The 17,421-nt window shown below is 36.2% G+C and overlaps 1 protein-coding gene, 1 long non-coding RNA gene and 1 other non-coding gene across 4 annotated transcripts; 2 read left to right on the forward strand and 1 right to left on the reverse strand.

The window, feature by feature from the left end:
* Window positions 1-224: 224 nt before the first annotated feature.
* On the reverse strand, window positions 225-6,268 carry LOC113342276. The gene is made up of 4 exons (XM_026586869.1): window positions 5,919-6,268; window positions 5,404-5,849; window positions 5,065-5,357; window positions 225-344 (listed from the first exon to the last, which is right to left on the reverse strand). The coding sequence occupies exons 1-4, from the start codon at window positions 6,266-6,268 to the stop codon at window positions 225-227; spliced, it is 1,209 nt and encodes a 402-aa protein (XP_026442654.1).
* Window positions 6,269-11,398: 5,130 nt separating this feature from the next.
* Window positions 11,399-11,471, forward strand: TRNAE-CUC. The gene has a single exon. It is a non-coding gene; the product is annotated as a tRNA-Glu (tRNA).
* A 1,186-nt stretch (window positions 11,472-12,657) lies between these two features.
* Window positions 12,658-14,076, forward strand: LOC113342173. 2 transcript variants are annotated; one of them, XR_003356487.1, is made up of 3 exons: window positions 12,658-12,949; window positions 13,060-13,309; window positions 14,019-14,076. It is a non-coding gene; the product is annotated as an uncharacterized LOC113342173 (long non-coding RNA). The 2 variants fall into 2 exon arrangements; XR_003356488.1 differs by lacking the exon at window positions 14,019-14,076 and having other exon boundaries at window positions 13,060-13,564.
* The last annotated feature ends 3,345 nt before the right edge of the window (window positions 14,077-17,421 follow it).

The following is a 17,421-nucleotide window of genomic DNA, read 5'->3' on the forward strand; positions in this document are numbered from 1 at the left end:
TAGTCCCATTCGTACCTCCAGAGCCATGGCAGCACCACCACAACCATCACTACCTACTCTTTATCATCTATAGCTGCAACACCTACCCATTACTGCACCAACCAATTCTTGCAGACTAATCTGTCCTGCAGCTTGAGCTACATCCACCACCTGCAACTCCATCCTGCTCAGTGGAAGCTGCACTACCCTGTACCATCCATACATCCTAGTACACCACTTAGCAATCAGCAGTGCCCATCTAAAATACCACCTGAACCACTAACAACTTGAACTGCAACTTCAATCTTTCCTTGTACACCCATGCCTGCTGGTCCATCTACTAAACTTGCAATTTCATCTCCATTCTAGTCAAACATACAACACCACTGCTTCCCTGAGTTCATTACCACCACCAGAAATCAACCATTCAATTAGCAGCAAACCTTCATATGCTAGTTCAGCTCAAGAAACTCCACTGCTATCACAGATACACCACTTCAATTCTTCACTGCCTTGTTCCTCTCAGCTTTCCCTGTAATCTTCACTACAAAACCCTTTGTAAACATCCAGCAGTTGTTTCACCAGCTATCACTTCATCTCAGAAACATCAACCTCTTGAATTCTTCTTGTTGCTTTCAAAATCAAAGCAAACCCCCTTCAATCTCAAGTCAGTACCATCATTGAACAACATCAGCTTCTTCATCTTCTCTGTACTCAGCAGCATCGATTCACACAAACCCCCTAATTGCTCAACTGGATATTCCCCTTTCATCGTCTTCAACAGAATCCATCAGCTCTTCTCGATCTCAGTGTCTTCTATACACAGATTGAAACTTCAGCCATTCTTTGCCATGTCCTCGATCCAGACTCAACTGCTGCTGCTCGTTCTTCAATTTCAAAAACAAATCAAAACCCTAACTGCAGTTCTCAATTTCAAATTACAACCTAATTCCTTCCTTGTTTCTGAGATTCAGTTCAAAGACCCATTTGATTTTACCCTAATACGAATCAATAGAGCTCATTTCACTGTGAACCTCATCAATCTCTCGATCTCCATTTCCATCTGAATTCTAATGGAGCCGCCATTTCTTTTCTCTCTGAGTTAGGGAATGAATGATTGAGAAATCATTCTCTCAATTCCAGGTGTTGGTAATAACTAAAATGTCTATAGGCACCCAGTATATCAATATGGGCCATCCAGTACTCTTCTTGTTCTGTCAGTTATGCAAAACTGACAGCTTATTATTCGCCTACTCCTTGCGTAACCTAGCTTGCTCCAAATATCACTCGCCAGTGAATTGAGCTTTTCGCTTTCACGCTCCAAATGGACATTTTCTCCTTCTTTTTCCATAATGACTCCATTGCACCTAATACACTCAAAAGCAAACATAAGATACATAATTTACATGAAAACTCGCAAAGAAAGCATAAACAATATATAATAATTATGGTGTTTACAACACCTATCAGTGATTCTACGTCAACGACACACAACAGGATTTCAGAAGATATTCCCTTCAATGGAATTCGCATAGTAACCTCCCCTTTAGGCTTGTTGGCAGTACCATTAAAACCATATATCTTATATGTTGATGGTATAAGATCATCATCTCTTCCTCCCGTAGTTTTATAAGTATGATAAAATAAGATGTTCACAGAGCTTCCAGTATCGATTAGAATCCTATTAATTGCCCATGAATCTTCAGCTTCATCATCCTCATCTTCTTTCGGTTTTGGATTAATTTCTAATTTTACCACTAATGGATTGTCATGTACCTCTCCACCTTCGGGGACTTCTTCTGCGGTAAAAGAAATAGTCTGTTTCTGCCATTCCTCTAGTCGCGAGATTTTCGCAATATTCATAACTTCTTTTCCATCATTGTCTCTTTCGAACACTCTACTCAAAACATTGTCATGAAAATCTTCAATTGTCTTGTATGAATGTACGATAGAGTGACAGAATAGATTCTTTGCTTTTGCACCAACTTCTATGAAGAATGTTTCCTTCTTTTTCACCGTGTTTACTCTGTGATGCTCTGGTGGTGGTGGTGGCAATGGTTGAGATTGTGGGTGCCCTACCAAAAAGTGGTTTAGTTTTACTTGATCTATCATTCTCAGAATAATTCTTTTTACATTTATGCAATCATTTGTAGTATGTCCATGAAAATGATGATAAGAACAGAACTCATGACTTATGTGGTTTGGAGGTGGTTCCGTTCCCATGTTCCATGGTGTTGGTATATTCTCCATCAAAATTATAGCTTCCCATATTTTCTCCACACTTGCATTTAGAGGTGGCATCTTGATTTCTTCCCATACTACCTTGTGACCTCCTTGTCCTCTATTATAGTTTTGTCTTTGACCTCCATAAGTTTCTTGCGGATGATCGAGTCTTTGAATCTTATTATTTCCACCACGATTGTAGAAATTTCTTTCTCTTTCATACTCCTCTTGATCTCGGCTTCCCATAGCCACCAGTTTCTGTTGATTGTTGCCCGTCACCTTTTCTTGTTGTACTTGCAAAGTGCTAGCCACTGTGTTTATTAGTTTGGGTAATGAGCTTGCTTTCGCTGTTTGTGAACTGGTGTTCGCAACCGGGTATGATTCCATTTCATTTTGCCTTTCCTCTAAAGCAATATATTCTTCCTGAAGTTCTCGTAATTCAGTCATTGTGATCGTATTCTTGACTCTAAAAATTTGGATATACAATAGATTTGTTGCAAACATAGCATTGATAAATGATAAGATAAGATATCTCTCATCCACACGGCCAGCCATTTCGCTACACATAGTCCTCCATCTTTTAGTTAGGTGCTTCAAACTTTCGCCAATCCTTTGTTTTAATCCAAACACGTCTTCAATACCAGGTCGCGAAGAATTGTTACTTATATATGCCCCCAGGAATGTAGTCTGCAAATGATTGAAGGATGTTATTGTATTCTTTGATAGACCTTCGAACCATTTTAACGCCTCCCCTGTTAAGCTGGATACAAAATACTTGCATAATATGGCATCATGATTTTCCCATTGCAACATGCACCTCACGTAGGCTTTAATGTGTTGAACTGCACAAGTTGTTCCATCAAAAATGCTGGTTAATGCGGGAAAATTGCATTTCAGAGGTATTCCTCCTAGTTGTACTTCCCTTGTAAATGGAGTTTTCACAGCTTCTTCTATAGCTTCATCTAATTGTCTTCTGCCTACTTCTCCTCTATTATTTAGCATTCCTCTCATTTCTTCTAATTCTTTTAAGATTTTTTTATTTACACCTGAATTTTGATCCATTGGTCTTTTTAATTTCGCCTCCCTTCTTCTGCGTTCATGTCTTTCTTCTCTCGCGAAATTTTGCATTTCTTCTTCATCATCCTCATCTCGTCTTCTTCTATGATTCTCTTCCTCATCTCTATCTTGAATTCGCATATGATGATGTCTCTCATTTTCCCCTCCATGATTTTGTTCATTTCTTATCAATTTCATTCGTTGTCTTTCAGCCATCCTCTGTACTCTATCATACTCTTCATTGATATTACTACCGTTATTCCGGTTTTGTGTACGCCTTCTTTCTCGATTGTCGTGATTGTTCTGGCGAATTGTCTCCTGAAGCTCTTGTTCTTCCATTTCCGCTCTCAATCTTTCACGTTCGCAAATTAAACGTTCTTATTCAGCATAATGTCTTTCAATTTCTTCTTCAATCGTTTGTTGATTTCTTTGAGCTTCTCTCTCATGTAAAATTCTCCTTCCTTCCTCTCGATTCCCTTCGCCATCTTGATTATTTCGTCCCTGACGTTTTCCATTCTCTTGATTTATATCATTTTGCCTATCATCAAAAGTTTCATTTTGTGGAACGTAACGATCATCAGTCCTTTCTCTATCTTCGCGATGTTCTTCATTAGGATTTGATATTTCTTCTCGAATATTATTTCAAGCATTAATTGTGGGTGAGTTTCGCCTCATCTCTCTTCTAGTCGATCTTGTATATGATTTTGTAGTACTTCTCGATCTTTTAATCTGTAGTCTCATATTTGCCATCCTCAATTCGTGATTTTTCTTTGTTAGATTTGCACGTTCTTCTACCTCAGCTCTTCTTTCTTCATGTATTCTTCGTCTCAACGTTTCTAACGCTCCAATTTCCTCATCTCCATGAATTATTCCTTCATCTGCTTCTTGATTTCTCTCTACCTGTCTATGGTTTATGGTTTGCTGCTCTTCTTCTACTTCTTCTGCTGAATTTGATTGCCAAGTGTGTATACTCACCCTATCATAATTTGTATTCCTTCCTTGTACTAGTGTTTGTTGAACTGGTGGTTGAATTTGATTTTCTCCATTATTTCTCATTCTAGTAGACTCTCCCATTTCACTTCTTTCCCTTCCAGCAAGTCTCTTGCTTCTTCTAACAGTAGTTGGTTGTTCTGATGTATTTCTTCTTCTAGCCATTTCTTCAATATTAATGAATTGCAAGAGATTATGTAAAATTCTTAACCAATTACTCCAAATCTTCACAAATCTCAATATTAATCTTCAATTTTTTCTAGAATAATCTTCAATCCCTCCCTGTTTCTAGCGCCATTATGTAGTTGCAGGAAATCCTACACTACACCCCTCACAAGATTTAATTAACATTCAACTCATTTTTGGATTAACAATCTTAATTTTATTGATGAATCTTTGAACAATCTTACAAGAAAAGATAAAGGAATCAAGAATAACTACTGATCTAGATTTTCTCTCTCCTATTTACTTGCTTCTCACTCAGAAAAGATCTCTCTCCTTTCCTTTACAACTGAACGGCTATTTATAGGGAATTACATAGTGGATGACAGCTAATCTGTCCTTTATTTTCGGATATGGCTTGCGACATTCTCGCAACCTTACAAATGTTAATCTCGCAAACTCCCTAATTTTCGCAGGACCATCACATTTTTCTCATGATTTAGCTGACGTCGTTTATTATTTCGTTTCTGAAGTTGTTCTGCGACACTGCTGTGTTGTGTTGTTAATAATTTCGCTGAGGCATTATTGCTGCGAGATTCTGATCCTACACAAACCAATTGGCCTAAAACTACGAAGAGAGTTAGCTCCACGTACCTTAGCCAAATGAATCAAAAGACTAGAATTCGACCCATTAGGAATGTTTTTCACAGTCCAACAGTAAGTAATAGCTTGAATAAGATCTTCTTGAATAACATCCCAGCATTGTCGATAAAAACACCCAAAAAAACCATCCGACCCTGGCGCACTATCAACACCCAAGTCCCAAACATCCTTTTTAATTTCTTCAGCATCCGGAGTGGCATCAATCTCCAGACTTTCCTCCGGAGATATACTTTCATGATTATAATCGAACAAAGTGTCCTCAATAATATCCTCAGGCCCAGTAGCTAACCACATGATCACGTAAAAGAACATCATCAGTAATGACGTTACCTGCGTTGTCAACCAATTCAGAAATAACGTTGCTACTTCTTCGAGTTCGAATGCATTTATGAAAATAGGACGTATTGATAGCGCCATCCACCAACCAGTTATTCCTAGCTTTCTGGTTAAGCATAGTAATGTGCTGCAAATTAGTATCATGAAGAGTAGACATGGCATCTTTCATGACATTCAAATTTGGGATACTTGAAGGATCTTCATCAGAAATCCTATCTATCATCTCGAACCTGGGTTTGTCTTGCTTAAGCCGAGAATGAATGTTGCCAAAACCCCGAAAATTCCAAGCCTTCATCTCTACTTTCAGCCTCTTTAATTTGAATGGGAAAATAAAGTTGGGATTACCAAAAACTGGCAAATTCCAATTTTCAGTCACCATTCGCATAAAATCTGCGTGAAGAAACCACATTTTTTGGATGCGAAAAGGAGCACGCTGAGGCCTATCCACCACAAAAGGATATCCAATTAAGGTAGAATGGTCAGAAACTTATCTCGAAAGATCTTTATACCGCCAATTCTCATATTTAGCTAGCCAAGCTGGATTGATAATGGCACGATCTAACTTGCTATTAATTCTATGATGACCAGACTGTCCATTTGTCCAAGTGAAATTGCACCCCAACGAATCAGCCTCAAACAAATTATTGTTTTCCATCCAATCACTAAATTCATTGATGACTGAAGTCCTAGTTTCCAAGCCACCTTTTTTATCCTCATTCCGCAGAATACAGTTGAAACCACCAATTACTAGCCACAGAACTTCATCATTAATACTCTCAAGCTGCTGCCAAAGTCTTCTTCTTGTCACTTGGAGGTAACTTGCATGAACAAAATAAATATGAACTCCATTCACAGCCATCGTTATTGCCTGTCTACTCATATTTACAACCAAAGGATCATCAAACACTTCCAACCAGAAAATCCAAATATTTCAAATAGAGCCATTAGAAGTATTATAGATAACCTGTTTATTAAAACGATTCAAGTTTAGACGAGATATGAAATTATTTGTACAACGAATTTTAGGCTCAGCAATACAAAGAACTTCAGGTTTAAACTCCTGAACTAACTCTCTAAGTTTAGGTTGCGCTTGTGGTTTCGCAACACCATTGATATTCCAAAAGATTATCTTTGAATGTTTCCTAAAAACCGTAAATAGGCCTGAAAGAGCTCTGAGAAACTCTAAAAAGCTCAGGAAGACTCCAAAAATCTTTGAAAAGCTTAAATTTAATTATACTCCTTAGCACTGGGATCTAAAAGCTAGGAGATTGGTTAAAGAATGATAATAAAAAATCCCTACAATAGTGAAGATCAACTTTGAATGTTCTCTAAAAAGCCTTGAAAACTCTAAAAAACCCTGAAAACTCAGAAAAGCCCTAAAATATCTAAAGAGCTCAGAAAAAGCTTTAAGTTGATTATATTTCATAGCACTAGTATCTACTAGCCAGGGGATTCGTTAAGGCCAACTGAAAGTAACTTAATTCTTCATAAAGAATGATACTAACAAAATTCCCTGCAATAATGAAGATTAACTTTGAATGTTTCCTAAAAACCCTAAAAACACTAAAGAGCCCTGAAAGAGCTCAACTCTAAAAAGCTCAGGAAGACTCCAAAAATCTTTGAAAAGCTTAAATTTAATTATACTCCGTAGCACTAGGATCTACAAGCTAGGAGATTCATTAAAGAATGATAATTACAAATCCCTACAATAGTGAAGATCAACTTTGAATGTTCTCTAAAAAGCCTTGAAAACTCTAAAAAACCCTGAAAACTCTAAAAAAACCCTAAAATATCTAAAGAGCTCTGAAAAATCTAAAGAGCTCTGAAAACTCTAAAAAGCTCTGAAAAAGCTTTGAGTTAATTGTATTTCGTAGCACTAGTATCTACTAGCCAGGGAATTCGTTAAATCCAACTGAAAGTAATTTAATTCTTTATAAAGAATGATACTAACAAAATTCCCTACAATAATGAAGATTATCTTTGAATGTTTCCTAAAAACCCTAAAGAGCCCTGAAAGAGCTCTGAGAAACTCTAAAATTCTCAGGAAGACTCCAAAAAGCTTTGAAAAGCTTAAATTTAATTATATACTCCGTAGAACCGTGATCTACAAGCTAGGAGATTCGTTATAGAATGATAATAACAAATCTCTACAATAGTGAGGATCAACTTTGAAAGTTCTCTAAAAAGCCTTGAAAACTCTAAAACACCCTGAAAACTCTAAAAAGCCCAAAAATATCTAAAGAGCTCTGAAAAATTCTAAAAAGCTCTGAAAAAGCTTTAAGTTAATTATATTTCGTAGCACTAGTATCTACTAGCAAGGGGATTCGTTAAAGCCAACATAAAGTAACTTAATTCTTTATAAAGAATGATACTAACAAATTTTCCCTACAATAATGAAGATTATCTTTGAATGTTTTCTAAAAACCTTAAAGAGCCCTGAAAGAGCTCCGATAAACTCTAAAAAGCTCAGGAACACTCCAAAAATCTTTGAAAGGCTTAAATTTAATTATACTCTGTAGCACTAGGATCTACAAGCTAAGAGATTCGCTAAAGAATGATAATAACAAATCCCTGCAGCAGGGAAAATCAACTTTGAATGTTCTCTAAAAAGCCTTTGAAACTCTAAAAAATCCTGAAAAACTCTAAAAAGCCCTAAAAAATCTTAAGAGCTCTGAAAAATCTAAAGAGCTCTGAAAAACTCTAAAAACATCTGAAAAAGCTTTGAGTTAATTATATTTGAAAAACTCTACTAGCCAGGGGATTCGTTAAAGCCAACTGAAAGTAACTTAATTCTTTATAAAGAATGATTCTAAAAAAATTCCCTACAATATTGAAGATTATCTTTGAATGTTTTCTAAAAACCCTAAAGAGCCCTGAAAGAGCTCTGAGAAACTCTAAAAAGCTCAGGGAGACTCCAAAAATCTTTGGAAAGATTAAATTTAATTATACTCCGTAGCACTAGGATCTACAAGCTAGGAGATTCGTTAAAGAATAATAATAATAAATCCCTACAATAGAGAAGATCAACTTTGAATGTTCTCAAAAAGCCTTGAAAATCTAAAAAACCCTGAAAACTCTAAAAAGGCATAAAATATCTAAAGAGCTCTGAAAAATCTAAAGACCTCTAAAAACTCTAAAAAAAAATTTTGGTAAGTCCAAAATGTATTAATAAATAGCAAAAGTTACAACGTCATTTGTAAGAAAAGAGGCAAAGCACCCCAAAAAACTTACAAATAAAGTGAAACGAAAATAAGAAACATTAGGTAACTCAATACTTAAAAGGAAATCTGGTATATTATCATAATTTAAACCTTCACCTTCCTCCAACAAACAACCTCTCTTGGCCATACAATCTGCCGCAAAGTTAGCTTCTCTAGAGTGAATGAAACGAATCACGTTATACCTTGCTCTCACCGCCATCCATCTAGCACGAAAAAGCCCTGAAAAACTCTAAGTCAATTATATTTCGTAGCACTAGTATCTACTAGCCAGGGAATTCGTTATAGCCAACCGAATGTAACTTAATTCTCTATAAAGAATGATACTAACAAAATTCCCTGAAATGTTGAAGATTATCTTTGAATGTTTCCTAAAAATCCTAAAAACAGTAAAGAGCCCTGAAAGAGCTCTGAGAAACTCTGAAAAGCTCAGGAAGACTCCAAAAAAGTTTTGAAAATCTTAAATTTAATTATACTTCGTAGCACTGGGATCTACAAGTTAGGAGATTCGTTAAAGAATGATAATTACAAATCCCTACAATAGTGAAGATCAACTTTGAATGTTCTCTAAAAAGCTTTGAAAACTCTAAAAAGCCGTAAAATATCTAAAGAGCTCTGAAAAATCTAAAGAGCTCTGAAAAATTAAAAAGCTTTAAGTTAATTATATTTCGGAGCACTAGTATCTACTAGCCAGGGGATTCGTTATAGCCAACTGAAAGTAACTTAATTCTTTATAAAGAATCATAGTTACAAAAAAACGTGGTAATTGAATCCTTGATTAAAGAGCCAAAGAGTGGACAGGATTGGCCGAAAAGGGTCATCTCATGATCATTATCGTCTGGATTTCATTTGACTTGGACGGCTGAGAATGATAGGGGCCACACTTATTAAACTCAAGAGTTTAGCGTTTCCTTATAAGTCTGTTTCCTCACTACAAACAATCAAGATTTGTTAAAATTAAAATCGGTTCTTTCCCCGACTAATCCAGTTTCTTCTCTCCCAGCTCTCGGTACAAACCCTAAACCTTTTTTTTATTTAATTTTTTTTTGATTGTGTCTTTTATTTTGGTTCATATAGAATCAATCACGGTATTCTTTATTTGTTTTTGTTTGATTTCTCCCTATAAAGATCGCAGAAAAGAAAAAGAAAGAGAGGAACTGGTAATTAGGGTCAGCGAGGTATATTTTTACTTTCTCATATGATATATAGGGTTTTTGAGTTGCTCCTGGGTAAAAACACAACCTAAATGAATAGCTCACATTCGTATTATTTGTCTGTGTTCTTTGTTCCTGCTTCTTCGACGTAGTTTGTTGAATTTAATTGTATTGTTGAATTTAATTCTGTTACACTCTTCTTTTCTTCTAGCTTGCTTACAACAAAGAAATCGGTGAAACCCTTCTCCTTCATCCTTCGTGATTCAGCAAATTCGATGTTCTCATTTTTCTGTCTTAATTCCTTCTACCGGCTCCGAATGGTCACACACCAGACATATAATTCTGAGAGATCGATTCTTCCGTAGGAATATGAGTTGGCGATATATTATTAGGTTTTCAGATGTAACTGTTTCTCAATCATATGTTCTTCATCTTCTCAAGCAGGTAAATCTTCAAGTTTGTTAATTTACTGTGACACACTGTTCTGGCTCGAAGTAATTAGGCACGGATGGAAAGTTAAGCAACGTATATTAACAGATTTGTGCGTTTCATCATATAACTATGTATTGGTTAACCAGTTTTCTTTTCAGCCACGTATATTAACAGATTTTAGGGAAGAGACGGTTTCGTCTCCATCTCTGATGAGTTTCCACGGAAATTCTTACCGATTGAAAAGAAACTTGATTAAGTGTTGTTGTAAGTTCTTACGGAAATTCTGATTGGTAAAGGTTGTTGCAATTTAGATACGTCTTGGGTTTACGAAGAATTGGAATTTTATGGGTTTAGCAAATTTTAGGGTTCATAACTCCTTTGTCTCAGCCATTAACCGTTGGCATGGTTGAAAGATCGTTGTGCTTAAAACAATTCAAAGCAGAGGCTTGAATTTTCTGCAATTCAAGGTGAGCTGCAATCATTTATTTTTACATGGATATTACTGGATGATGTGAAGACACTTGCAAAAAACTTGGATGATGCTATGCTGGTGTGAAGTGGTTAAGGGATGCAATCTCGCGTACAACAAGACACCTGCAACAAACTTGGATGATGCTATGCTAGGGCACATGAGTGTGTTTCTGGAGCTAATAGTCATTGGCCATTGCAGCGAATCACAATCCCTGAGATGTTGGAGATACGTGGCTCAAGAAAGTTTTCCAGCCACCGGTGTTTGAGGAGAGCTCTTACAAACCTTGATGATGTCGATACTCTTTTCGAGTGATGGGAAGTGAGTCGGAGGTAATATTGATGGAATTTCATGTGATATTTATAATTTTTTGTTGACAGTATTTAAGTTTGCAGTGGTATCATGCGACTGAAAAGATAGAAGAACAACTAGTAGCTATTAATGCCTTCGAATTCATTTGCATGTCAAAGGGTTTACATCTTGGAAATTATTTTGGACAACAGGTGTGTTTCAGTCTTATTCTATTTGTAATATTTGTTCATTCGCTATTAGGTAGGTGTACAAATGGCCATCATCAAGTCTGATCTAGGATTTAAGTAAATGTTTACGACTAGATGCTCAATCTACTTTATATTATTCATATTAAATTCCATTTAAATTGAAAACGGTATCTGCCGTCTTAGCTCAAAATTCCATTTAAACTGAAAACGGTATCTGCCGTCTTAGCTCAAATGGAAGAGCACATGGTTCTCAACCATGTAGTTGTGGGTTCGACTCCTACAGATGGTGTTAATGTTTGGTGGATTCACTAATCACTTTCTTTTACAAGTCAATAACATCTTCATAGCTTGAAATTCTGGAAAAGCATATATGATGGTTTTCATGCCAAGTTGTGCAGGGGTTGTTTAATCAACTGTAGTAGTTTTACTATGAGCCAAATTGTTGACAAACTGTATCGTATATTGGTATCAATTTAACTAATTGGCTATAACCTAGGAACCTTTAGAGGCAGGATTAGCATTTCTCAATGATTGGAACTTGGAAGTAAGCACCAACCTATTCTTCAGCTAAAAATCTTCTAATAGGATTCTTATTTAAGAAATCATGAAAATCTGGAGCTCTCTTAGTTGAATAGGAAAAGAATTTCCGCAGCATTTTGTGTGGAAGAATTTCCGTATCGGATGATTTATTTGAATAGGGTTTAATTGTCTCTATCCACTTTGCTTTCTTAGTTGAGGATGTCATGGTAATTAGGTGAGTCAGTTCTTTTTTTCTTTTATTTTTTTTTCTTATTGATAATTGGATGAAATCGGGATTTATGTTGGAGCCATTACTGCGTGCACTGAACCTCACAAAATCGTTGTTGATTTACTTGCACGAAGGGTTGAGGAAGAAAGTAATGGATGTTGTGATAATAGTTCTATTAGTTGTTGCCAGTCTTGCTCATCTAGGCGAAATTCAGCTCCAAGGTAATATCTATGACAAATCACTGATTACTGCAACATTACATGAATAACGAGAAACTGACTTGGGTTTCATGCATCATTGTACGTAGATGAGGCTCATGAAAGAAACTTGAACATTGTTTTTTTGTTGGCCTTAATTGAAGGCTTATTACTCCACATATTTGTCCCCAGATCCTTCACGATTCGTATGTTTATGTTTCTTGGATTTGTATGCAAGAAGAAGAAGGAATCCTACCTCTGTCTGTCGTAACTATTTAGCTTAATTGTTTTGATGGTTTACTTGATGCTGCTATTTTCCTTGCTTCTTTGCAGCTACAATAAGACTTCTCAAGCAATAACATAAAGTAATCATCTTTGTTGCTTTAATATTGTTTCACTTTCCCACAAGTAGTTATTGAATCTTACAGATGTTTTATTGAATCTTTGAATGCCCAAAGCCTATTGATGGTCATTTGGATTCCAAGGAGTTTCCCACGAGTTTTGGATTTGACACATCTATGATATTGCATTGCAGGTGTACAGAGAGAACTTCATTTACCAGCTCGCGGTGGTTCTTCGGATTGTGTTCGAGAATCGCTTGCATGGGGAGTAGATCGAATTAAAAGAGATATATGCACGGGTAAGGAAAAAAAACTATGAACAAAGTTAAGCTACTCTTATTCCGAAGTATCGGTTGTCAGAGTTAATAGAAATTGCCTTTCTTCTTGACCGATATGGAAAGAGTAATCTGCACCGTTAGCAATGTGGTTTTCTCATTGCTAACAGAAGTTCCAGAATTACGTGCGGGATCGTGAATATCTGGTATCATTTTCAATTGTTGTTGAGATGTTTCTTCACGTTTTAAGTTTTTGATATGCCTTAATTATTGAATATCCATTAGCATAATATGGATTCATTGGTGAAATGTGTAGGACAATTCCATATGCTGTAACATTCAACTATAAGCACGGAACATGTGCAGCACCACGAAACCCCTTCGTTGGCAGAGCCGCCTTAGGTCTGTCCTTTTTGAAGTTTATCTGTAAGCTTAATCCAAAAGCTAAAGTCCTGTTAAATGGGTAACTTATGGATGCTAACAATGAGCAAGAGAGAAAACGTTATGGTACCCGCCGGTTTCATCCCATCAGCTACTGATACCGAAGATGACGACCATGTCATTAGGTGAGTTTTTGTTAATTTATGGCTTTCATTGACAACACTACAACGTTCTTCTTTTCTAGATATTGAGCTCAAAAGCTTCACCTCTGAACAGTGGAAATATGTGTGATGGCAAGGTCCAAAACCATCGACTGATTTTAAGTGTATACCTAATTCTCAGTTGTGCCAGGAAACGGTATTGTTAGTCGCTAAGTGATGTCAAAGTAAAATTATTTTCCTTCACTTGCTACTGTTAGCATAATGAATTAGTTTAGTTTATATTGGTTGTACAGTGGTTGTTTATTCATTTAGGTTACTTTATTATTTTCCATTTTTCACAATTTGTCATCAACCCCTATATATCCGGCTACTATTAAACAACCACGAATGTTTACACATATCTATGACCCGACTAACTAACACACTATATTATGATACGACCAATTAAATATGTGGGGCACTATATCTTACTTTAAATTTCTCAATGAAAAATTAAGAATTTTTACAGTTAAATATGATCTTAATTTCATTAGTAAGGTCCCGTGTTTATCCGGCTACTATGTTCCAACTAATTAAACGTCCTACTGTCACCCGATTAACTAACACATTATAATATGACACGACCAACTAAATATTGGGACCATTTGATAGACACATTTTTGTGTCTAATTTGTCTCGATTCTATATATTGATAGTTCTCATTCTTGTATTTTGGTATTTTATCTCTTTGTAGGTGTTTTTGGAGAAATAAGCTTTTGCGGCGAAATTGGCTCAAAACGTGGCATTAACCACCGTAGCAGACGTACCAGTGACATCCCAGAAATACCCCGGAGGAATCCCGAGAAAAGTGTTGAAAACATCCCAGGAAAATTACTAAACGCACCCAAGGGACAAGTGTTATACGGACTCCAGAAGCGGATAAGGGGCGACCACTGGATAAGGGGTAACCTTTCCCCTTCACGTTCAAATTCTGAATTTGGGCGGGAAAATAGAAACTCTCCTGGCAGTTTTGGCAATCGTGATTTGGAGGAGTTTGAGGTCGATTAAACCTCTGATTTTCATACGATAAACTTCTTATGGGTCTAGGAATCTAATACGGGTGTTGAAATCGATTATACTGGGCTAAATCGACGGATTTTTATCACAACAACAAACTATGGAAAGTCGCGTGTATGACCTTTTTTGGGGAATTTTAGAGAGATTAAAGTGCTATAAACATTCCCAAAGATTTGTATCTATCTAAGGAAGAGTTTAGGATCAAAAGGAAAGTTCAGAAACGCGTATAAATTCTAAAACAAGAAATTGCCGCAACTTTGCCGTGAAGAGAAAGGAAGAGATTTTGGAAGATTTTGGAGAGATTTAATCGGCCTTTTTGATAAAATAGATTGGTTGGGTCATATAGAAGGGGTGTTGAGAGTTTGGGAACCTGAGGAGGGCCAGAGAAGAAGAAATCAGAGTTCGATCAAACTCTGTTTCTGCTGCTGCTGCTGCTTCTGAAGAACACGAAGAACGGACGTCCGAAGACAGTCGTTCTTCAACAGTGTTTACGACAAAGTTGTGGGGGTCGCAGCTACAGTCTCAACAGCACTTCATATATATCGTTCTTCTTGTAACAGTGAACAACGCCTTTGCAACAGTTATTTCTGTTGCGATTTTTTTGTTCAATTGTTTTACTCCCTTTTAATCAACTTTTGAGCTTTATACATGTATTTTGAGATCATGATTAATATGAGGAGCTAAACCCCAACACTAGGATGACGGAGGAAACCCTATTTCACGCATGTGGTAATTTTAATAATTCTTTATGACTTTTTCACTCATTTTAATTGATTCATGATTTTCACTAATTAGTTGTGATTTTGTTTGATGGTGTATGCTTAGACGTAAGAGCTTTTGATACACCATGCTTGTGATTTACATCTAAAGTTTTAAAAATCTATTTTTGGCAAAGAATAAGAGTCCATATTTTTAATATTTGAGCTATAATTGATTGGAGTTATTAATTGGGTCACATGAATGGAATTTGGTGGAATCCTGAATCTCAGTACCTCTCGATACTGTGGCAGCTTTCCTTGTACATATTATATTAAGTCTAAAATCGAATCTCAACAAGTCCGAGAAACGAACACTTTACTTACCAGTACAAAATTACATCAATTTTTGGCGCCGCCGACGCGGATTTGTGTATAGATTTGTTTTTAGGTTTTATTTTTATTATTTTTATTCCTTTTTACGCCTTTTGGTATTTCTTGTTTGTTTTCGGATTTGGAGTTGAGCTAAAGAAAAAGGGAAAAAGTGTTGAAAACAAAAGTGAAGCCAAAGAAGGAAAGAAAAGAGGGATCCAAAAAGAGTGAAGAAGAAGATTTTTTTATATAAATATTTTATTTTAATTTTAGAAATTGTAAATAGGTTTTTAATTTTTGTAATTTTTTTTATTTTTGGACTTTTTAGATTTTATTTTTCTTTGGACTGGACATTATTATTATTTTGAAACCCTAAGGAAGGGTTAAAAATTAAATATGAAACTGTTTGCAGGGAAGGACGACAGTTACGATACTGTCTCGGCCCCTCGGGTTCGTACACTGACATAGGAGTCGGTGGCCTGAGTCGACTTCAACGGTTCATCGCCCGTCTGGTACTGGAGGTAAGACTCTATCCACCCACGAATCTCCTGTCAGTGGGTTTTATTTTGTGATAACTCACACCCCTGCAAAAGAATGTCGAACTGGTATCACAATAGCCAATACAACGAATATCCGATTGAGTTTCAAAATGGACGTTACAATTTTAACCATAGTGTGAATAGTGATTGGGAACATCAACCTTTTCAAGGTTACGACTCATACCATGGTGAGCCTAATTACTATACACACAAACACCGGTCATACGAGCAAGAAAATAAGGATTATTATAGTACTAGTTCCTCGTCTTTGGAAAATATAATGAAAATGTTGAAAACTAGTCCCTATTATGATCCTTCTGAACCTGTTCTTCCTCTAGAAGAGTCTCTCAAACAATTAACTGAGAATACAAATAGGTTTGTGTTAGAAATGAATAAACAAAATGCACCCATGAGTGAACCTTCTATACATGATACCATAAGGAAGTCATGCGAGTCGAGTCACGATACCATAAGGAAGTCATGTGAGTCGATTCAAAAGCTTTTATTAGAGGCCCAGAACAGAACTGCTCAAGATAGTCTTAATTTCCAATATAGTGTTTCCAATAGTACCCTTGAAAATGAGGATAGTTATTTGCATAATCAAGATGCCGAGGTTAGAATTGGTAACACTATTTTTTTAGATGAGGTTCAACCATTTTCATGTTATTATGTTGATTATGATGAGGATGGTGCTGATGAAGAATTTGACACATATAGGCATAGTGATCAGGAATCTGTTACTCCAATTGAGCTTTACAATGATACTACTATTTCTAGTTCAAATCCAAATAATTTTAATAATTATTCACCTATTCAAAAGGACGAGGATTTGACTAGAGATACCCCCGTTTTAGACGATGTAGTATTTCCTTTTGATTACGAAGCCGTTAATGGTTTAGAGGAACGAGTTTATTCTGAGAAAAATATTTTAGAGTCTAGCGATTTAGAAACAATAGTCTTAGACGAAGAAGATGAACTCGTAGAGCATTTAAACATGTGTGAGGAGGCATCACCTGAGTATAACCTAGAAGAAGCAATTGACCATTTTCATGATTCTGATGATCTAGAAATTAGGGAAATTATAGCTAGTCTATCTAGAGACACCCAAAAATCCAAGTTTAGGGGTGATTATCATTCTCCATGTGATTTAACTCTTAGAAAGGTCCCTCACTTGGTTCTTGACATATCTGCCTCAACCATTTTACAAGATTATCTTCATACACGTTTTCCTGAACCTAGTGATGTCCATAACGAAGTTCAGTTATTAGAAACCCATCCTCTGGTTGATGTGGTTGAACCAGGCTATGATACCCAGATTGACTTTGTTTTCCCACCAAATACTTTTCTTCCAAATGTGGGAATGTATGGTTTTCAAATGTGTCGAATATTAAGTTTTGAGACTAAGCCTAAGTACTTTAGGAAAATAGAACTGACACATTTGCTTAAGATTGACCGCCAGTTTCATTGTGGTCGA

This window comes from Papaver somniferum, unplaced genomic scaffold, assembly GCF_003573695.1.
Source record: "Papaver somniferum cultivar HN1 unplaced genomic scaffold, ASM357369v1 unplaced-scaffold_35, whole genome shotgun sequence".
NCBI lineage: Eukaryota > Viridiplantae > Streptophyta > Magnoliopsida > Ranunculales > Papaveraceae > Papaver > Papaver somniferum.